This window comes from Balaenoptera acutorostrata, chromosome 10, assembly GCF_949987535.1.
Source record: "Balaenoptera acutorostrata chromosome 10, mBalAcu1.1, whole genome shotgun sequence".
Lineage (NCBI taxonomy): Eukaryota > Metazoa > Chordata > Mammalia > Artiodactyla > Balaenopteridae > Balaenoptera > Balaenoptera acutorostrata.
Window position 1 is genome coordinate 247,177 of NC_080073.1, and position 21,903 is coordinate 269,079.

Genomic DNA, 21,903 nt, shown 5'->3' on the forward strand with positions numbered 1-21,903 from the left:
TTAGTGACTTGTTGGACGGTTTCAGAGACGTCTCCTTCCCCTGCAGTGTGCAGTCAGTGAGGTCGCCCCCAAGAGAGCACAGCCGTGGGCTGTGCAGTGGCCCAGTGGCAGCGGGTGTACAGGGGCCTCTTCCTCTCCCGGTCTGCTCATCTGTCTGCCCCTGTCGTTATCACACCAGCTGCTCAGCTCCGCTCACTGCAGGCTGGCTGCTCTGTTGTTTTCAGCAATACCCTGGGGCATAAACTGCTCCGCAGTCTGATCTGATTAAATTCCTGTCTCTTTGCTCAGCCCTTGAGGTTTGTTCTTACTCGGAAGGGCTCGTCCCTGGTTCTCTCTGGTAAACTAAATGACCTGTGGTTTGTCTTATTGCTGCCATAGAGCTACCAGCCTCCTCTTAATTGTTCACCCCCAAAATCTCCAGTGTTTTTGAGAATGTCCTTAGGATTGAACTTCCTCATACAGTTTCAAATAAAGTCAGTTCCTCTGGGGAGTGTTTTGGAGCACTCTGTTTTTATAGAAAGCCTCTTCCCCGGCCAAAATCTCTGAGCCACGGCCTCAGGCGCTGGGCCCCCTGCAGGAGCTGGGGCCAGGTGGACGAGGTCCCGGGAGACTCAGCCTGCCACACCTGGGAAAGAGCCGTCACCTTACAAGAAGGGCAGGTGGGAGCCATACTCTCAAAGAATTTAGCCTCTGAAACTCAGGGTTGGAGGCGATGAGAACCACCGCCGGCCTCCCCTCCCGGAGGGGTGCCCCATCCTGGACTGCATTCCTGACCACACCTGCTTAGGCTGGAGGAGAGGGGAGAGCGGGTCACGGCTCAGGTGCCACAGACTCTCCTGAACAAGTGCCTCTTCACTGCTCTCTGCCCTGAGGAAAATTCACAGAGACTTTAAATTGTTGTTTTTTAACGGTTTTCACCAGTTTTGGTTGTTTCCCTGAGAAGTTGTCGATAGGGCTCCTCATACTGGCCTTTGGTGGTGACTCTCACCTCATACCTTTTGAATACATTGTGTTTATGTTTTTATTCTTCTTAAAAAATATGTCATTGTAATTTTGGTATCCTCTCTGACCCGCTAAGTAAAAAGAAATTTTTTTTCAGGTGTCTTTTTCCCCCTACAATTCTGTTCTAATATTTCTAGCTTTACTATGTCATAATTAGAGAAATCAGCCTGTGTATTAGTTTGCTAGGGCTGCCGTAACAAAGTACCCCAAGCCAGGGGGCTTAAACAACAGGGATGTATTGTCTCGCAGGTCTGGAGTCTAGAAATCCGAGATCCAGGTGTCGGCAGTTCCGTGCTCCCTCTAAAGGCTCTGGGGGAGGACCTTTCCTTGCCTCTTCCAGCTTGTAGGGCATCACCCTGACCTGTGACTTGACCTTTACATGGCATTTCTCCTGTGCATGTCTGTATCCAAGTTTCCCCTTTTATAAGGACACCATTGTCCCAACAACGACCTACCTTATTCCCAAATAAAATTACATTCTGTGGTACTGGGTATTAGGATATCAACATATGAATTTGGGTGGGACACAATCCAACCCATAATAGCCTGTAAAAATTCTACTTTCTAAAATGGAGAATTTCTTTGTGACCTAGTATATGATACTTTCTTATAAATATCTCTTGGATAGCCTAAAACAGTGATATTATTATTATTATTAAATAGACTTGATTTTTCAGAGCAGTTTTAGGTTCACAGAAGAATCGAATGGAAAGTATAGAGATTCCCATACATGCCCTGTCTCCCTCAGAACGTCCCACATTTGTTACAGTTGACAAACCTACACTGGCATGTCATCATCACCCAAAGTCCATAGTTGACATGAAAATTCACTCTTGCTGTTGTACATTCTGTGACGAGTGTAAAACAACATTTACCCAACATTGTAGTATCAGATGGAATGGGTTCACTGCCCTAAGAATCCTCTGTGGAAAAATCCCATTCATTTCTCCCTCCCCTGCAACCCCTGGCAACCACTGATCTATTAACTGTCTCCAGAGTTTTGCCTTGTCCAGAATATCATTTAGTCATCATCATAAAGTATGTAGCTTTTTCAGATTGGCTTCTTTCACTTAATAATATGCATTTAAGCTTCCTTCGTGTCTTTCCCTGGCTTGATGGCTCTTTCCTTTTTAGAGCTGAATAACATTCCACTGTCTGGAAGGACCGCAGTTTATTTATCCATCAGCTACTGAAGGACGTCTTGGTTGCTTCCAAGATTTGGCAGTTACGGATAAATTGACCTTTCCATGGCATTTTTCCTGTGCATGTCTGTATCCAACCCCCTATGTTGGGTTTTATGTAGACATAAGTTTTTTACTCCTGCCGGTAAACTCCAAGGAGCACGATTGCCAGATCATATGGTAATAGTGCGTTTAGTTTTGTGAGGAACTGCCCAAAATGGCTACACCATTCTTGTGATGACGAGAGTTCCCGCGGCTCCACGTCGTTGCTGGCATCTTGTGTTGTTAAGGTTCTGGATTCTGGCCATTCTGCGGATGTGTAGTGGTGTCTCGTTGTTGTTTTAATTTGAATTTTCCTGATAACATATGATGTTGAGCATCTTTCCATGTGCTTATTTGCCATATGAATATCTTCTTTGGTGAGGTGTCTTTTCAGATATTTCGCCCATTTTTTAATTAGGTTGTTTGTTTCCTTATTGTTGAGTTCTTTGCGTATTTTGGATAATAATCCATTATCAGATACATCTTTTGCAAATATTTTCTCCCCAAGGCAGTGATTTTTTAAAACATTAGTGGGGGCATGAAACTAGCGTCAGAATCACTTATGGAGCCTTAACTATATAGAGAGAATGCAAGTGTCCTACTCCGAACCTTCCGAACCAGACCTTCACTGGTGCCGCTGGGCACAGGCAGTTCTACAGGCGTGGAGGCAGGGGGACAATGGCGATGGGGGGACTGGGTCGGGTGGAGGAGCCCCAGGACTGGCTGGTTAGTGGAGGGTGGGGGGAGGGCAGGTGAGGACACTGACGGTTGGCTTGAACGGCTGGCTGCCCAGAGAGGTTGCTGACTGAAATGGAGAACACGGCGGGGGTGGGGGCGGGGGGAGCAGGTCTGGGGAAGCTTAGGAGTTCAGTTTCAAACACGCTGAGTTTGAGAGGCTGTAAGGCATCCGAGCAGGCCGAGTAGTGATAGATGGGTCTGGATGCAGGGAAGCTGGGCTTGAGATAGAGATTTAGAGGATGATGGGCCTGCAGATGGCATTTGAAGAGGTGAGCCGGGGTGAGGTGACCGAGGAGACCGTGAATTGAGAAGAGAAGGGGGCCCAGAGTGCAGCCAGAGGCACTGGGTGTTGTAAGAGTGGGGAGAGGGAAGTGGGGCGCAAGGAGGTGGAAGAAGGGCAGTCAGGGAAGCAGGAGTGGAGTAGGAGAGGAGGAGACCAGCCAGAGGAGGAGAGGGACGTCAGCAGGGGCCTCGTGTGAAGTCTGCGCAGAGGTGACCTTGAGGTCTCATTGCACAGCAGCCCGGGAGGCTCAGTAGGCACTGGCCACATTGGGGAGGGTCCCTGCAGGTCCAGGAGGGTCAGTAGGGACTGGCCACGTTGGGAAGGGTCCCTGCAGGTCCAGGAGGGTCAGTAGTCACTGGCCATGTTGGGAAGGGTCCCTGCAGGTCCGGGAGGGTCAGTAGGCACTGGCCACGTTGGGAAGGGTCCCTGCAGGTCCGGGAGGGTCAGTAGGCACTGGCCACGTTGGGAAGGGTCCCTGCAGGTCCGGGAGGGTCAGTAGGCACTGGCCACGTTGGGAAGGGTCCCTGCAGGTCCGGGAGGGTCAGTAGGCACTGGCCACGTTGGGAAGGGTCCCTGCAGGTCCGGGAGGGTCAGTAGGCACTGGCCACGTTGGGAAGGGTCCCTGCAGGTCCGGGAGGGTCAGTAGGCACTGGCCACGTTGGGAAGGGTCCCTGCAGGTCCGGGAGGGTCAGTAGGCACTGGCCACGTTGGGAAGGGTCCCTGCAGGTCCGGGAGGGTCAGTAGGCACTGGCCATGTTGGGGGGGGGTCCCTGCAGGTCCAGGAGGGTCAGTAGGCACTGGCCATGTTGGGGGGGGTCCCTGCAGGTCCGGGAGGGTCAGTAGGCACTGTCCATGTTGGGCAGGGTCCCTGCAGGTCCAGGAGGGTCAGTAGGCAGTGGCCATGTTGGGCAGGGTCCCTGTAGGCCTGGCATGGCGTGGGGGGTCGTGGAGTGTGGGGCGGCCAGGAGTCCAGGCATCCCCACAGGAGGGGTAATGAGTACTGGTTGGGGGCCCTCACCCTTCTGTCTGCGTCCCCACATGGTCATCTGTGTCTCTGTGTGTGTGTGTCCTTGTCTCCTCTTCTCATAAGGACACGGGTCATATTAGTTTAAGGCCACCCTAATGACCTCATTTAATTCAATCACCCCTTTAAAGACTCTACATCCAGTACAGTCACATCTGAGGTCAGGGGTCAGGACTGCAGCATGTGAATTTGGGGAGACACAGTTCCGCCCACACCAGGGACCAAGGTGTGGTGAGCCCGGGGTGCTGAGGCCCTGGCACGTGGGGCCCGAGCTCTGGCCATGGGTGGACGGGGTGGAGGAGGGTGGCCGGACCCCTGCCTCGCCCTGGCACCGTGGCCATCCTTATCCCCCGCCCACTCCTCCCTCCCCCAGGCTCAGTGGTCGGCCAGAGACTCTCGGACCACCCCGACGTGCGGAAAATCGCGTTCACGGGCTCCACCGAGGTGGGGAAGCATATCATGAAAAGGTAGGCGGTTGGAGTGAGTGGAGGGGCCAGCACTGTGGGACCGATGGCCTCTGGTGTGAAGTGGAAAGTGCTGTGCGCAAGCCCGAGCCTGTGGCTGTCACAGGATGGGGCCGCTGCAGACCCTGGTCCCATGAGTCTGACGAGCCCTCGGTCAGGCCAGTGCAGCGGGGCGGGACCAGCGAGGGGCGGGACCAGCGAGGGGCAGGGCGTCACTGCGCGCAAGCGCGGCTCCTGGGGATGGAGCTGCTCGGGATTGAGATGAGCTGTGAGCACGAGGGACACGGATCTCAGAAACTTAGCACAAAGTAGAGCATCGCGGCAATTTCTATATAGGTTACCAGTTGAAATGACATTATTATTATTAATGGGATTAAATTACATAGAGTTAATTTCACTGATTTCTTTTGAGCTTGCTTTTAATGTGGCCACTTAACAAAAATTACCATGTCCTGCGGCTGGTATGGGAGGCGTTTGCCCTCTCCTGCTGACCAGCGCTGGCCGAGGGCCCACTCCCGGCTTGGTGCTTGGACTTCGGCCTCGAACCCGCTGGGTCGTGTCGCTGATTTATGACACGACGTGGGCCGCGCTCTGACCCTTCCAGGCCTGTTTCCCCCAGTCCCGTGAAGGGAGTTTGCATGTCGGTGGTTCTGGTCCTTGCTGCTGCCGAGCTTGGAGAGGTCGATGGGGCCGGACCCCAGGGCAGCAGCTGCAGCTCTGGCTGCCCCAGGCCTCGCAGGGTGCCTGAACCCCCCCAGTGCAGCTGAATTTCTGGCGTGAGGTCTGGGCAGACGTCTGCACTTTGAGTGACAGGTGCAAAGGGCGAGGAGCTGGGGGCTGCTGAGCATTCTGACCTGCAGGGTCTCCAAGCCCTTCCTCTGAGGACACCTGACCGCCATGACTGCTGTGCTCCGAGGGTCACGCATGGGACGTCCCAGGACGGTCCAGCTGTGGCGGGGCATCTCCATGGGGATTAAAGCTGCAGCCCTGCCCCCGCCCTGGCTCCCACAGGCCTCTCTGTACCCCTCAGCCCTGAGGTGGGGGCCATGTCCCCCTTCTTGAACGGGCACCACACGGGCGCCCATCGCAGTGGCTCTGCCTGGCCTCCTCTTGAGGTCAGGCCTGAGGCAGCGAGGCTGAGCTGGAGGACCGTCTGCGAGGGGAGGGGTGCGGGGGCGCCCGTGAGAGCAAGGCCTGGGGCACGGCTGGGCTGGGCTGCTGGGCTGGGAAGGCGGCAGGGAGCCAGGGGAAGTGGGGAGACGAGGCAAGAGTGACGGGAGAAGACGTGGCCTGGATCACACGGGGCTCCCCCCAGCCTGTACCCTCCGCCGTCCTTTTGAGTGAAGCGTGCTCTGGAGCTGCCCTCGTCCCTCACCCCCCGCCACCCCGTGTCCCGGGCTCCGGGGACCCAGCTAGCCAACTCTCTGTTCCCTTCAGCTGTGCCGTGAGCAACGTGAAGAAGGTCTCCCTGGAGCTGGGCGGGAAGTCTCCCCTCATCATCTTTGCTGACTGCGACCTCCGCAAGGCCGTGCAGATGGTAAGGGCTGTGGGGGGCGGGGACCGGGGCTCAGGGTCCATGGGCAGACGCACAGTCAGCCTGGACTGCAGAGAAGGAAGGAAGAGGCCTTGGGGACAAAGAGTGGCATGTACCTACAGAACAGACCCCCAAGAAGTTTCACAACTGCGGGGATAACTGCAGTCAGCTTCAAGGATGGGGAAACGTGAGCCAGGGTTCCGTCTGTCCTGAAATCAGCACGGCCAAGTTTCCTGTCCCACAGAGAAGCAAGCAGAACCCTGGGCACTTGGGCGGGACCCTGCTGGCAGCGGCCACCCCTGCTGTGGCTTGCCCACACTTGCCCAGCGCCGCCATGGACTCGCTGGGCAGCGTCGGGCAAGTCACTTAGCCTTTCTGGGCCTTGCGCTCTCACCGGGACGATGGGGAGGATGGGAATACGGGATTCAGCTGTTACGTCTGAAGGGCGTGGACCACGTGGCAGGTGCTGTGGGTCAGTTGTCCTGACACTGTCACTGTCATCCTCACACCGCTGCACACCAGTGGGAGCAAGCCGGTCAGGCCACGCTCAGCCAGGTGCCCAGACACCCCCCACCCCATCCAAGTGCTGCTGTGCCCCGGAGGAGGATGTGAGCCCAGCACCGCGTGGAAGGGGTTCAGCCTCATTAGAGGGGAGACCGAGGGACTGTTGGCCCTAGGGTCTTGGCGGCCGAGCAGAGGCCGATGCTGCCAGGCCAGAAGCCTGTCTGTGTCTCTGGGCAGTGCCGTCCCAGCTTCTTCCAGGAGAGCCGAGCCTGACTGGCTCTCCCTCCCTCCCACCATCCCCCACTGCCCCCGCGACTCCCCAGGTCCAAAGAGCAGGCGCCCTGGGGCCTCGGAGGACGTTTATCCGGGACTCGGGCCTGGGCAGGCACCATCCCTCCCGAGAGGCCCACCCCTGCCGCCTGCTGCAGGGCGCAGACCCCGCCTCCAGGCTCAGCTCCGGGAGCGCAGCCCTGAGCCCCGTCACGCCCGGGAGCCCGCCCAGCCTGCGGGTGTCCAGGCTCCCCCACTGCACGCGCTTTGTGCTCCCCTCGCTGGCCTGGTCCCCCAGCGGCCTCACTTCCCGCTTGTTCCCCTGTGGCCTCTCCTCTCTGGGGATGGTGCCCAGTGCCCGCGAGCCTGGGCGGCCGCAGGAGGTCAGGACACCTGCCTTCTTCCCCTTCCCGATCAGGGGGCGCCGGGGCCCAGTGGGGGCTGGGGGCTAGCGCCCGGGGGTTGTAACCCAGCCCTGTCACCTCTTCTGCGAAGGGAATGAGCTCTGTCTTCTTCAACAAAGGCGAGAACTGCATCGCCGCCGGTCGGCTCTTTGTAGAGGACTCGATTCACGACCAGTTTGTGCAGAGGGTGGTAAGTTGTGCCGCAGGGCCTGGGTACTGCCCACTCACTGGGTACAGGGCCTTGGCGGGCAGAGCCAGGGCCGGGCCAGGCACCATCCAGCTGGTCGGGGGCGCTCTGACAAGTCTTCCCTGGTTTTTATTATTTCCGCAAGAAACGGCAGCCCCGCAGCTCCCCCGACGTGAGCAGCAGGGCCCGTGTTCGGGCGGGGCCCTCCCGGTGCAGCCCGGGCGGGCAGACATGGGGCCGGGCCGGGGGCAGTCCAGGTGCAGCCCCTGCACGCCGCGTCGTCTGCCCACCTTGTCACGGGGCGTCGTGTCTTGTTTCCCCACCCCCGTGGGCTGCAGCTCCTCCGACTGGGAGGTCGGGTGCAGGGGCGCCCTGTGCTGCCCCCGCGCCCCCCCTCACTCCCACCTGCCTGCACGTCTGCGTCATCCCAGCCCCCGGCACCAGGCCCAGGTCTCCTTGCACGGAGGGTGCATTGGGGGCTTCAGCCTGGAAGGCAGGTTTGGAACCAGAATGTGGTCCCAGGAGTCAGAGCCCTGCGTGTGGACTTTGTTCAGGGGCCAGCGGCTGGTCTCTGAAAAGGCATACGTGGGAGGCGGGTCAGCCGGCGACTGGTCAGAAACCACGGCCCCCAGGCGACCCTGACGGGGAGGACCTTTGCAGGTGGAGGAGGTGGGGAAGATGAAGATCGGCAGCCCCCTCAACCGGGACACCACCCACGGGCCACAGAACCACGAGGCCCACCTGCGGAAGCTGGTGGAGTACTGCCAGCGCGGCGTGAAGGAAGGGGCCACGCTGGTCTGTGGTGGGAACCAAGTCCCCCGGCCAGGTCAGTCAGCCCTCCTGGCCACGTGGGCAAGCCAGGACGGCGGGTGGCGTGGCCTCCGGGGCAGGCGTCGGAGGGCCAGGCTCCTAGGCTCCAGCCCCCCATCCGGGGCCTCGGGGATGGGGGGCACCGTGGCTATTTGGACACCTGCCAGGTCAGGTGTGGGGCTGGTAAGATGAGGCCCTGGAGCTGGTGGAATCTCTACTGGAGTGGCCCTGGTTGCCCAAGCATTGCCGCATCCTTGAAACTCTTTCCTCCCATGGATCCGTGGTGCCGGATTTCATGGTTTTCCTATCTTTGCCCATCACTCCTCCATGGCCACTCTTGGCCGGAAACCCCCTCTCCACCTGTCCCTTGAATGTAGGGATAGCCCCAGGTCTGTCCTGAGCTTGGACACTTTCCCTGGAGGGTCTCTCGCCCTGCAGTGGCTCAGACCCGCCCAGGACTTGTCTCCTCACCCAGACCCCTGACCCCTGGACCCCTCCGCTTGCACGTCACCCAGGCCCCTCAGTCTCAGTGGTACCAAGTGCACCTCATCACAGCATCCCCAGCCCCGACCTGACCCCAGACACACCCCTGCCCCTCTAGAATCTTCGGTGCAATCCAGTCACCGAGCCCGAGGAGCCGGAGCAGCAGGGTCGGGCGATCTGGGCTGCTTCCCCTCGGGCCACCTGCGCCCCCTGCCAGGCACACGTCTGTTTCCTACACCCTCACCATCCAACCCCTGTCCGCTCGATGGCGTGGAGGAGGGAAGGAGGGAACGGATTCCAGGCCCCTCTCTTTCTTGACCCCAGCTCTTAATTAACTGCCCGATTCTCTCAAACCTGGAGATGTTCCCCGCCACCATCGTGCCGACTCTGCCCTGAGTCTGGACCGTCACGGGGGTCCTGGGGGCCTCCTGAGCCCCCAGTCACGCGCTTAGGCGGCTGCCGCGTCGGGCTGTGTGTCCCCCGTGCCGAAACCCTCCCACGGGGAGCGCTCCGCAGAGGCAAGCTCACCCCAGCGTGCCTCCCCGCCTGTGTCTAGCCTGCGGCCATAACTCTCCCTCCGAACACGCCTGGCGTCCGCCTGCTCGCTGGGCTGGCTGTCCCTCTGCTTAGCGGATGCCTCCTGAGCGTCCCCGCCTGGCCACCTCATCTCTCAGGTGACCTCGGGCTCAGGCCGCGGTGCTCCCACAGGTCTCGGCGTCCCTGGGCACCTCCTGCCTGCTCAGAGCTTTTGTAGCCACTGTGCCACCGCTGTCTGCTGGCCCTCTTTTCTGCCCCCACGAACTTGGGCTTCCGCGAAGCCAGAGTCTGGGGCTGACGTGACGCGAAGGCACCTTTGCAGAGCAGCTAGGGCTGCAGCACCCAGGAGCCGTGGGGACCGCTGCCCACCGGCCCCTGGCCTGAGGGGCAAGGACAGGGAACAGAATTCCTGGGACCCCGTGGGGGACAGTGCTGTGAACACAGGCTCCTCCCAGTGGCCCACCCACCCGGAGGCCAGAGGGTGAGGGGTCCCGGGCGTGCAGTCCTCCTCCCCAGGGCCCGGCGCGCGGGGGGACGGGGGTGTGGGCAGAGACTGGCCACCGCGGAGCACTGGGACCTGGGGGCACATTTACTTTGCAGACAGGGTGAATACAGGCCACACCCCAGGGGTCAACATGTGTTCATACGTGACTCATGCTTTAGAAATTGTAATTACTGATAAAATATAATTGATAAATTTATAAAAATATGGAATATTTTATTAAAGATAAACTTTCTTTTGTTCTTCTCAACACTAGAGGTAGAAAATTTCAAGTCTCTTGGTTTTCCCTAAATCAGGCCAAACTAAACCTTAGTCCAGCGGGTCTCAGGGCCCGCAGCTCTATGTCCAGAGGAGAAGTAGTCAGAGGTTGCCTTTCTGCCGCCAGAAGTGGTTTTGTGGGGCAGCCAGGGCCTGTGGGGCGGCAGTCGGGATGGGAGAAGGTGCGTCTGGCCGAGAGCACCGGCCCCTACCCCCGGGCAGGTGGCGCCCACCCCGCAGGGCCAGGAAGGATGGGGAGTCTGGAGGGCCTGTCCACCAGGACCACAGTCCAAGCCCCCCTCCACGGGGCCGATGGAGGGCCTTCCGGAGGCTGCGCTAGCCGAAGGATCCAGATGTGCTTTCAGACTAAACGTCACTGGAAAAACCCGGGTTTTGTCCGGCTGCTAGCTGCAGCCCTGGCAGTGGACACACCAGCCCCCAGCGTCACGTCACTGTCCTTACAGCACTTAGCTGAAAGGCTGTGAGGGTCAGGACTCGTGCGCCTGGGGCAGGAAAGCCACCCACAGGGTCACGAACTCCTCTGTCTCCACCGCAGGTTTCTTCTTCGAGCCGACCGTCTTCACGGACGTGGAGGACCACATGTTCATAGCCCAGGAGGAGTCCTTCGGGCCCGTCATGATCATCTCTCGGTTTGCCAACGGGTAGGGAGCCCGCTTGTGGGGCATGACAGCCCTGATTCTTGCCCTTGTTACTGGGGTCTTCGCGTGAGCCGCGGGGCCGGGAGGGGAGCTCAGGCGGGTGGGGGCTGCGGACGCAGCCCGGCCCCCGCAGACCCCCCGCAGCCGTGGGGGTGGAGACCCCAGGGGACCGCAGGGCGGCTGGGCCCACCAGGAGTGTCCTCCGCGTCTCTCTGGGCGTCTCCACGGCGTGCTGGGTTCAGCCCTGAGCACCCACGGCTGCGTCATGAACCAGCCAAACCTCAGTGGCCGGAATAGCAGCCATTGTTTATTTTGCTTGTGAATCTGCAGTTTGGTCAGTGGGGCTGACCGGTCTGTGCCCTGTCCCGTGTCGGGCTCCCCTCTGGGGCGGGGGACGCAGGTCTCTCTGGGTCCCACGTCCAGGGCTAGACCCTTGCCCTCCTCACGGAGGCCCTCCTGGCTTTTCCCTGCAGCGACGTGGACGCGGTGCTGTCTCGGGCCAACGCCACAGAGTTCGGCCTGGCCTCTGGCGTCTTCACCAGGGACATCAGCAAGGCCCTGTACGTCAGCGACAAGCTAGAGGCGGGCACCGTGTTCGTCAACACGTACAACAAGACCGACGTAGCCGCTCCCTTCGGAGGGTTCAAGCAGTCGGGATTTGGCAAAGACCTGGGTAACCTAATCGTGCCCGCTTTCATTTATTCGTTCAACAAACATCGGTTAGAGGCCGCTCAGCCCCAGGGGCCAGGGGTGGAGCTGACGAGATGGCTGCTCACTTCTTGCTGGGAGGGGATCGGCGATAAATGGGGCTGGAAGCCGGCCAGACAGAGCGATCTGAACAGGAGGCTGGAGGGTGGCTTTAGCTGGGGGCCAGGTGGGCCTCCCTGAGGAGGTGTCCCCTGGGCTGAGACCTGAGTGGCTGGAGGAGCTGCCGTGAAGGCCCAGGTTCGCGCATTCCTGCCAGAGGGGACGGCGGGTCCTGAGGGAACCAGCTTTGGTCTTGGAGCTGTAGAGAGAGGCCGAGTGCTGGAGTGGGTGCAGGGGCGGGGAGGAGGCCAGGGAGGCAGGCAACGGCCGGATTGCGGGGCCTGGGACCGCAGTCAGGGCTCAGGCTTCAGACAGGGGAACCCGTGGGGGCCGGGCGTGCCCGATGTAGTGACGTGAGTCCCAGTGTAGAGACGGTGTCACCGGGCCTGCCTGCCCAGGGAAGTGGACTTCTGCCCGGCACCCCTCTTCCCCTGGCTGCTCTGTAATGTAGGGTGGGTCCCACTCCCCGCATCCTGCCACTGTGGAAGGCAGACGCTGGGGGTTAGGTCCAGTCGGGATCAACCCTGAGGTCAAGCTTGCCGGGGGGCAGGGGGGTGCGAAGGTGCAGGAAAGCAGCATGCTCTTCTCAGCTACGGGGCCAACGGGGTCATGAGGTGACGGGGCTCCGGGAGGTGACTCCGGGGATGCGGGGTCATGAGACCACAGCGCCGCCGGGACCATGACGTTGCCCCCGGGCTCGCGGTGTCTTGCAGGAGAGGCGGCTCTGAATGAGTACCTGCGGGTCAAGACAGTTACCTTCGAGTACTGAGGAGGGCCTCAGGATGTGTCCCCGGCTGCGGGCTCGCCCCCGCAGTGCACAGCCCCTCCCTGAACGTGGTGGAAGCCTCCTGCCTGCACCCCTGTCCCCGTCTGGGACCCCCATCCTGTCCCGTCAGTGCGGCCATCGGCTCAGGCAGAAAGTGGCCCCGTGCGAATAAAGGTTCTGGCTGGCGCCCTGCGTCCCGGCCCATCTGTGTGCCCAGGCCCTCCGTGCGAATCCTGCTCTCGGGCCGGCTGGCCGGGCTCGGGAGAGCCAGGCACCCGCCTGGGCAGGGTGTCGGCTCCCGCCTCAGAAACCGGGTGCTGAGATGAAGTCAGGACGCACGTCTGTTGGGGTGACCCCGGGAGACGCCAGGGAGGAAGCAGGCTGGGCCTCGGACGCCTCCCCAGCAAGCGGCCGCGCCCTCCCCCCAGGCCGAGCAGACCCGTCCAGGGCCCCGCGGGGGCGGCCGGCTCGGCTCGGGCCACAGACTGCTAGTCCCGATGGGCGTGCTCCCCCTTCGCCCTGCCTGTGTCTTCTGCGTCTCCCGGGGCCCAGCGGCCGCCCCACTTCTCCTCTCCCCCGCCATGCGGCCTTGCTCTCCGTCCGTCCCACCCTCAGCGTCCCGACCCCCCGGGGAGTGACAGGAGGAGCGGTGAGGAGGGGTCCCTTGTGCTAACTAGACACTGCCTGCACAGTCCCTCCCTAGCCCCACCCTGCCTTGGGGTCACTTAACCCTCCCGCTGCCCACGGTTTCGCCCGTTTATAAACGAGGGGGCTGAGTGGGCGTCGTCGTCCTCAGATCCAGGAGCAAGGACCTCGGACACCCCTGCCTGCAGGACAGCCCACCAACTCAGAGCTAGCAGGGGTCCCAGGCTCGCTCCAGGGCTGGTCTGGGCCGCAGGCTGCCCCCGGGCCCCGCTCCGCCTTGGGGCGGCCTCTCCCTGTGTCCTCTCCATCCCGAGCGTGAGGCGGCCCTTCTCCGCAGACCTTCTTAGGGGTCAGGAAGAACCAGCAACCCCGCCTCGAGGGGCGACGCAGCCCCGGAGCCAGACCCCGCCCGATGCCCGCCTGCCTGCACAAGGCAGGGCCAGCCCCCCAACCTGGTACCGGGTCTCCAGTCTCATTGCCCACAGAGGGGAGAAATGTGTCTCGTCTCTGGACTCTGTCCCCTGCCTGGGGCCATTCGTGAGGACCCACGGTGGAGGGGACCGGCCCTGTCTGAGGGGACGTGGACCTGCCTTATCTCCTAACTGGAGTGACACTCCCACTCGTGCCCCTTTGCTGGGTCCCCGTTGTTTCGCCCCCACCCCCCCCGACCCCAGGGCCAGGGCGTCCACAGCAGAGTCCGGGCTCTGCAGCCGGCTTGGCCCTCGGCTGCTGCTCTCCTGCCCCCCTCGCCAGGTGAGAGCCTGCAGGGTCCCCAGGGGTCGGCCTGGCTTCCCTGAAGACAGCCCCGCGGGCAGAAGAGCAGGCAGGGCCTGGAGCACAGCCCGTCCTCGCCCAGGTCGAGCTAGGAAGCACCTTCCTCCCCGTGGCCCAGGGCTTGGCTGGCCGAGCGGCTAAGCTGCACTTGAGAATTCTGGTTCAAGTGCGAGGCAGCGCCTGGCTTTGTCCTGAATCCTGTCTCCAGAAGGGATTCAAGACTCCTCCAGAAGCCGCAGGCAAGTGTGTAAGAAAAGCACCCAGCGCTCCCGCCTGGGTCTGTCTCTCGAGTGAGACTCCTTCACTTCCACACAGAGCAGGTCACTTCTGGTCACTAGATGTCGGGGGGCTGGTCCCCACACCAAGCAATTCTCTGTGACACCAGCTGAGGGTCCTGCAATTTAACCAGATTCTGACACTGCTGCCCGGAGCTGGTGTCAGACCCCACAGATTGAGGGCTCAGCCCCACAGGACTGCCCCCCGGGTGCCAATCCCAAGCAGGGTCCCCAGGTTACCTACAACTTCTGTCTGACGTGGCTACAAAGCAGAGGCTCCCACGACCTCCTCCTTGGGTTCAGTCCATTTGCTAGAGCAGCTCACGGAACTCAGGGAAACACTCGCCTACATTTATCAGTTTATTAAAGGATGTGGTAAAGGAAACAGATGAACAGCCAGAGTACGTAGGGCGAGGCCTGGGAGGGTCTGAGCACCGGCGCCTCTGTCCCGTGGACTGGGGTGCCACCCTCCCGGTGTGGATGTGCTCAGCCCCTGGACCCTGTCCTGTTGGGGTTTTCTGAGCCTTCATGTGGGCGTGATCCATCGTTAACTCCACTCGCGGCCCCTCTCCCCTCTCTGGAGGATGGTGGGGGGCAGGAGAAGGGCTGAGAATCGGAAGCTTCTCCTCCTGGCCTCGTCTCTCCGGTGACCAACCCCACCAGGAGCCCCCGGAGAGTCGCCTCAATAAACAAAACATGCTCCCAGTGTTCTTATCATTTAGGAAATTACAAGGGTTCAGGGGCTCTGTGACAGGAGCTGGGGCGGAGAAAACATGTATTTTCTAGTATCTCACAGTAAGGAGCATAAGACTATGAGTTATCTGCCATTTCTTTCCCTGTATCCCCTTCTTTCCTAAGTCATAGAACTCCCACATTGTACCCGGGCCCATGGCTGCGTGAAGGACGCAGAATTCCCAGCGTCCTTTGCAGCCGGGCAGTGGCCACAGAGCCCAGTCAAGTGGACAGAGCTCCAGTGGACGGGGTAGCTGCCCCTCCTGAGGCACGGCCTGCAAGGGGAGTCGGGGCTCAGGCTGTCACTCCCTCCCTCCTCCCCTGGGGCGGGCTGGAAGCGGCCCGGTGGACCCGGTGGTGGGCGTTTTCCCAACAAGCAGATACGGCAGGGCGGTGCCCGGAGGCCGTGGAGAGCACGGGAGGGAAGACGCCGAATCCCCACCGTCACGGAAGGGACCCTCCAGCAGCCCGTTACATGGAGACAGTGAACTTGCCCCTCCCTTTTTATAATGTTTAAATGCATTTGTCCTCACCGAGTTGACAGAAGGGTTCAAGGCAGTTTAGAAAAATAATACAATTAAAATAGGCGTGGGTGAATCAGGGCAGAGAAGTGCAATAGGAAGGAAGACGAGCAGGAACGCGGCTGGCATGGACACTGCCTGCAGGGAAACTCTATCCGCTTCTAAAGCTGGAGCACAGTTTAGGCAGGGCTTTCCAGCTGCCGAGAGTGGGAGGAAACCTGATCGGTGACCTAATTCGTGGTGTCTGTGTGACAGAAACAAGCTTGTGTTTCTGGAGAAGAGAACGAAATTCATCTTATGAGTCCTCCTAAAACACATTTTACAATGTGATGACCGCTGTCTTACACGATTTTACACAGGGTGGTGATGAAATAAAATTCATATTTTAAGGCAAGACAAGAAAAAATTAAACATAAACTTCTTCTCTGGCCTTTGGCCTCCTCCCTCCCCACTAGTGTGCCTGGGCGTCTGCATTGGGTGTAACCTGACCTCCCCAATGGCAGAAATATCTGCTCAGCCATAGAAATCCATTTTCCTCCTTCTGGCGACAGCCATGGAACTCCTTAGAAGGTAACATTCCTTTCCTTATCCTCTAAGAGGTTACGATGACCCACCACTCACCTTGTACGTGCAGACATCTTTGGTGGACTTTACGGACGAGGCCATATATCATTTCCCTTAAAGATAGTGATTGGTGCAGAACAGACTGGTCAGACGACCTGGGGAGATACTGGGCTGCACCTAAAAGAAGTTCTTAGCTCAAATACTTACGTATGACCTTATTAACGTCACTAGCTGTATTACTTGTATTCTGCCTGTTTTACAAGATTATTGTCTCTTGCGTTACCAAACCCGATAAAAATAATGGTGACCAGGTGACCTAAAACAATTGTCAAACACATAGTTCTGTAAGATCAGTGATTGTAATACTGTAACTCTAGATATGGGAAGAAGCTACAAGAGGGAACCATTTCCTGGACCATAACAGACTAGGAGGACAGGCGGCCCAGAGGCTTTGGGCTACTGTTAACAGGGCCCAGTCCAGTAACAGCACATTGAGTGGCCCATCAAGGAAATCCTCGCCTGACCTGGGAATGAGCATTCCTAGTGCCATGGGACAAATTGGTCATGAAATGCCTCCCAAACCTTGGTCAAAATTAAGACAAAAAGGAGGGGGCTGTGACATAAAGAATGTTGCCCACCATCCAGTCCTACAAGAGTGAAGTCATCAACCACCACAGTCGCTGACCTACAGGACACGCTGAAGGGAATTCAGGGCGAAGATCAGGGCGAGGCACTTTGTGCTCGGGGAGAACTGGCAGAACTGACCCTCAGCGAGTTTGACATCTTCAGGAGAAAATTTTTATGAACCTGGATTCTCGCCTCTTCCCACACTTAGAAAAGCACTGAAACCATTAAGGTATCTGTCCCTCGTGAATAGCAGTAACCTCCTACCAAGCCATGTGCTTGGCTGCACGTAGCCCTTCGTCAGAATCACACATAGGCTGCCCTCCCCCTTCACCTCTTCAGGACAGGCCTCAGAGTTTTCTGAGAAACCGTCTCCCGGGTTATAATCCTCAGGTTGGCTCAAATTAAATTTTCTGTTTCTTTCTCAGATTGACTATTGATTAACTTTTCATCGACAGCAGTAAGCTTCAGACAGTTGTTCTCAGGACCTTCCGCAAGGTGAGCTGAGGACACGTCCAACCACAGCCACTACGACGCCTGCAGGGCAGCTGGGGTGGGGGCACCGCTGCTGCAGCCACAGGGCTCGGTGGGCGGGGGGCTGGCATTGCCCGCTGTTCACACTGCCGCTCTCGGCTCTCCGCTGGTCGGACTTGAAGAGGTGGAACTCACCGGAGGCCAAGCCTTGCATTTATTCAGGAAAATGTTTCCGACGTGGTAAAATCGGGGCCGGTGGGGATGTTCAGGATCAAAACATGGTCACAGGATTGCTCCACATAATAAAGGAAAGAGCATCCGAAGGGAGGAGGCCCCACGGGGCTGGGGGGTGTGATGAGGGGGGCATGCTGTGTAAGCTCCTTCCCCTCCTCCCCTCCAGAGGACACGGTCCCAGAGACGAGATGGTTCTGTGCTCGAGGGGACACGGAGAGGACACGTGGAGCGGCCAGGCCTCTGCTTTCTGTTTCATATAGTAGATATGATCTGGTGATAAGTGCTTGGAGAAAACCACAGCAGTAAGGCATGGGGAGTGCTGTCTGGGGGGAGAGTGGGTGGTGCGCTGCTATTTTATACAGGGCGCTCAAGAAGGCCCTTCTGATAAAGTGGGATTTGAGCAAAGACCTGCAGGGAGAGGGAATGAGGTGGGACCCGCATGGCGAGTCCTAAAAACGGCCATGATTTTTGGAGCTGCTTCCACCAAGTAACGGGGTTGCTTCTCTATCCCTTGAATTGGGCAGGTCTTGCGGCTTGCTTTGACCAGTAGGATGTGGCAGATGTGATGCTGTGCCTGGTCCAAGCTTCAGCCTCAAGAAGACACACAGCTTCCGCGCTTGAACCAGCCTCGTGGAGGGTGAGAGACATGGGCCCAGTGTTGCTGGGCCCCAGAGCACAGCTGCCCAAGTAGCCGGGAACTGACCACAGACTCGCGGGTGAGAATCTGAGGAGACCAGCCCCAGCACTGACCACTGAATCGTGGGATAAATATGACTGCTGTTTCCAGCCTTGCAGTGGCAGGGTGGTTTCTCGTGCAGCAAAAGCTAACTGATACAGACAGCTTTAAGAAGTGAAATCTCTGAGTCAATGTTTCAGTGCAGGTTAGACTACAGGACTCAGGCAGAGAAGGAAGGGCTAGACTATAGGAGGCTGTAGTAAAGCTATACGTTTTTGGAGCATCCAAAATATCAACCACTAGGGAAAAAGTCAAGTCAATATTCTCAATGCTGCCCATCCCAATATCTTCATTTTATATTACAAATATTTTTATATCATCCTTTTTATATCCTCTAATGATTTGCAGGTCACATTACCCACCTATACACATAATCTAAATAAATTAATATATTGCCCTCACTGTAATATAGATGAGAAATAAAAGAAAGGGATTTTAAGTAAAATATTATGTGCTTCAGTACATAGAGGTGGGAGAGCTGGGGTTCTGCTCAGGCTCTGGCAACTAACCTGAATTCAGATTGCTCTCACGGTAGAACCAGGGGGATCAACTGCAAAGTGGGTGAGGCCTGATCAGGGCCTGTGCGTTTACAAAAGGCTCCAAAATTATAAAATTGTGGTAAAGTACACATAACATAAAACTTAACCATCTTAACCGCTTTCAAGTGTACAGGTCAGTGGCATTACGTATGGTCACGTTGCCGTGCAACCGTCACCAGCATCATCTTCAGAACTTCTTCATCTTGCAAAACTGAAACTCTCCCAGCAGAGACTTTAATGTTAATGGCAAGTGAGGTGATTCATGGAGCTGAGCTGTCACTCACCGCCAGAAGGAAAAAGATGCACACTGTTCACCTGTAAATCTGTGCCTGGTCTCTACACAGTACACAACAGTTCAGAGCTGTGAGGGCATCAGATCCCCCAGGTTATGGGCTCAGTCCCGCAAGTCTGCCCACCCCCCAACTTCAGATGCCAGTTGCCAGTTGAAGCCAGGTTGTCACGTGTGCTTCTGACCCACCAGCTGTAGATCAGAGGTTCCCACGACCCCCTCCTCAGGTTTGATTAACTTGCTAGAGCAGCTTGCTAGAGCAGAACTCAGAGGAACACTTTACTTACTAGATCGTAGGCTTACGATAAGAGGATGTGACTCAGGAGCAGCCCGATGGAAGAGACGCACCGGGGAGGGCATGGGAAAGGGTCCCGAGCTTCCACGCCCCTCCCCCCACCCCACCCTCCTCTCCCAGTCTCCACGCCTTCCCAGCCTGGGTGCTCTCTGAACCCGCTCCTTCGGGGTTTCTATGGAGGATTCCTTACGCGGGCGTGATTGGCTACATCACGGGCCCCTGGTGACCGATTCCACCTCCAGCCCTGCTCCCCTCCCGGAAGGTCAGGGGCTGGGACCCACGTTCCAGGCCTCTGATCACGCGGTGGCTCCGCTGGCATCCAGCCCCATCCTTGGGTGGTTTCCCAGAGTCACCTCATCGACCTAAGGAAAGACACCTTCATCCCTCTCAGCACAGGAGATTCCAAGGGTTTCAGGAGCCCTGTGCCGGGAGCAGTGGACAAAGAGCAAATACGTCTTTCTTATGGGCCGAACTCCAAGGCAGGGCATGGCCTTTGGGAGACGCTGGGGAGGGAACATGTGCGTCTCACGGGTCGGGGGACAGACGCTCGCTGACCCCAGATCTCTTCCCTTTGGAGCTTCTCTTCAAAGTGCAGGACTATTTTAGCGGTGGCTCTGTCACTTTGGGCCCTGCGGGTCCGGGGCCCTGAGGCGCCTTCTCTGCTCCCTCTGGTGGCCCTGCCCGGCCGGGTCCTGGGAGCTGGACCATCGCTCCTGATGCCCCACCTGGAGGGAGAGCCAGCAGCTTCTCCAAGGTGCACCCGGGTGCCTGCATTTTAGGCTCCCGGCTCGGGCCTCGGCAGCGTAGGGTGGAGAAGACCCCCAGGCTGCCTGCCGTGGGGAGGCCGCCCAGCAGGGCGAAAGGCCCCATGCCCCTGACCCAGCACTGCTGGGCACCCTGGAGGGCAGGCCCGTTTCTTGCTCCCTGCTGCCCCCCAGGCCCAGCTCCCAAGCACATGGCAGGAGGGCGCTGAGCTGGGCACACAAAGGCCCGAGCCCCCGGCCTCGCAGCCCCTTCCGCTCCTGGGTCTCCGTGATGTCCCCACAGAAGCCCACAAGGGTCGTGTGAGTGAAGCGCAGAGCCGGCCTCTGCTGAGCAGGGCAGTCTGGGCTGGGGATGCAGCGCCGGCCCTGGATTATCCGAGAGCCGCGGGGGGATCCCTGAGGGCCCTAGACAAGGCTTCATCGTCATTAGAGACCAAATTGCATTCCTTGGAATTCTACTGTTTCACATGGAAATGCGATATTATGACTTTAGTACCAAACACCAGACCATCCATAGGGCGGTGAACTCTTACCTGGAGCCCTGGGTTAATCAGAGTGAGGCCCTTCATCCACTCACTGTCGTGTGTTTGAAAGACACAGACCGATGGAATGGAGAGACTGGCCTTAGAACAGAGTCTGAAGCCCGGCTCTGCCTCTCGAGGCGTGGCCTTGACCTTTGGGAGTTTCCTCATCCATGAAAGGGGGTCCGCGGGCCATACAGAAAGCACAGGGGCCCAGAGCGCATGCCTGGAAATCTTATGCCCTGCCGCCCGCACCCCCTGCAGCCCGGCTGTGGGACCTGCAGGGACTCCCGGGAGGTCTCTCTGCCCTCGTGAGCCACCTGCCCACCTGGCCTGAAGGTCCAGGGCTCCGTTGTCCTGGAAACAGCCCTCACTTGAGGCCTGGTGGGATAGGAGTTGGCAGGGCCTTGGGGTGGGATCTCCGAGGCCCCAGCAGGACAGGACTGAGCTCCAGGCACCCCGGCTGCCTCCCGCTCCCCACCCCCACCCCACACCCCACTCTCCCAGCGGGTTTCCTGGGACCACCTCCCAGACAAGCTCATCTCCAAGTCTCTTCCCGGCGGGAATCCAAGGACGAACCAACAGTCCCCTGAGGAATCTGGGGTGTGAGAGGCAAAAATACCCTCCCTAGTATAGCACAGTGACGTGGCTAAGAGGCGTCGGGAGATCGCAAGGAAGGAGGCCGAGGACCCGTGCCTGACACTCCCCAGGGGCAACAGTTCCCAAGCAGAGGCCGAAGGAGGCCGTGCAGAGGGAGACTGTGTGGGACCCGGTGGGCAGGAGGCCGGGGGCTCTGAAGGCACAGCTGAGCAGCACTGCAGGGCAGGTGGGCTCATTGTGGGAAGAGGCTGAGGGCCCTAAACTCCAGTCACTTTGCAGGGTTAGTCTGGGGGGGGGGAGGGCAGGGCTTGGCCAGCCCGTCACCAGGGCCCCTGCCCAGCAGGTCTGCCCACCGGCCCTGACACTGGGTGGGCATGGAGGGCAGGAGGGAAGGGGGTGGCGCCAGGGCTGCTGCCACCAAACTGAAGGCCATTTGGGGAAGACAAGGACTGGCTGGGAGCAAGTGTGGATGCCGTGGTGGCAGAGTGACAGCAGGAATCTGGAACAGACAGGAGGAAAGGTGCAGGCAGGGTCAGGCCTTCCTAGTGCCCCAAACATCCCCCAGTGGGCCATTCGGGTGCCTGGACTCACCCGTCAGAACTTTAATGGTAACAATAAACTTAGTAGCAGCAAACACCTCCTGGGCTCCCCGTTCGTGTGCTGAGGGCTTCACAAGGACCTTCCTGTCGTCCTCCGACCTGTGAGGCAGTACTCATACTATCCCCACGTTACAGACGAGAAAACTGAGGTTCACAGCTTTCCTAAAATCAGCCTGCTGTGAAATGTTAATCCCCTGCCTTAGTCAGATTAGAATGCCATAACAAAGCGCCTCGCACGGAGCAGCTTAAACAGCAGAAGTTT

The 21,903-nt window shown here is 58.7% G+C and overlaps 1 protein-coding gene and 1 long non-coding RNA gene across 3 annotated transcripts in view; both read left to right on the forward strand.

Annotated features, from left to right (window-relative positions):
- The window catches only part of ALDH1L1 (aldehyde dehydrogenase 1 family member L1), a 79,469-nt gene extending 66,828 nt beyond the window's left edge, over positions 1 to 12,641 (forward strand). For both annotated transcript variants that reach the window (XM_007182766.2, XM_057555574.1), the window contains exons 17-23: positions 4,644 to 4,737; positions 6,172 to 6,271; positions 7,538 to 7,636; positions 8,294 to 8,459; positions 10,780 to 10,885; positions 11,356 to 11,555; positions 12,403 to 12,641. In XM_007182766.2, the coding sequence (XP_007182828.2) occupies positions 4,644 to 4,737; positions 6,172 to 6,271; positions 7,538 to 7,636; positions 8,294 to 8,459; positions 10,780 to 10,885; positions 11,356 to 11,555; positions 12,403 to 12,458 (821 nt within the window). In that variant the 3' untranslated portion in view covers positions 12,459 to 12,641. The remainder of the gene's footprint in view (positions 1 to 4,643; positions 4,738 to 6,171; positions 6,272 to 7,537; positions 7,637 to 8,293; positions 8,460 to 10,779; positions 10,886 to 11,355; positions 11,556 to 12,402) is intronic.
- A 4,384-nt stretch (positions 12,642 to 17,025) lies between these two features.
- LOC103015219 (uncharacterized) lies at positions 17,026 to 18,422 on the forward strand. The gene is made up of 3 exons (XR_451054.2): positions 17,026 to 17,088; positions 17,465 to 17,600; positions 17,823 to 18,422. It is a non-coding gene; the product is annotated as an uncharacterized LOC103015219 (long non-coding RNA).
- The last annotated feature ends 3,481 nt before the right edge of the window (positions 18,423 to 21,903 follow it).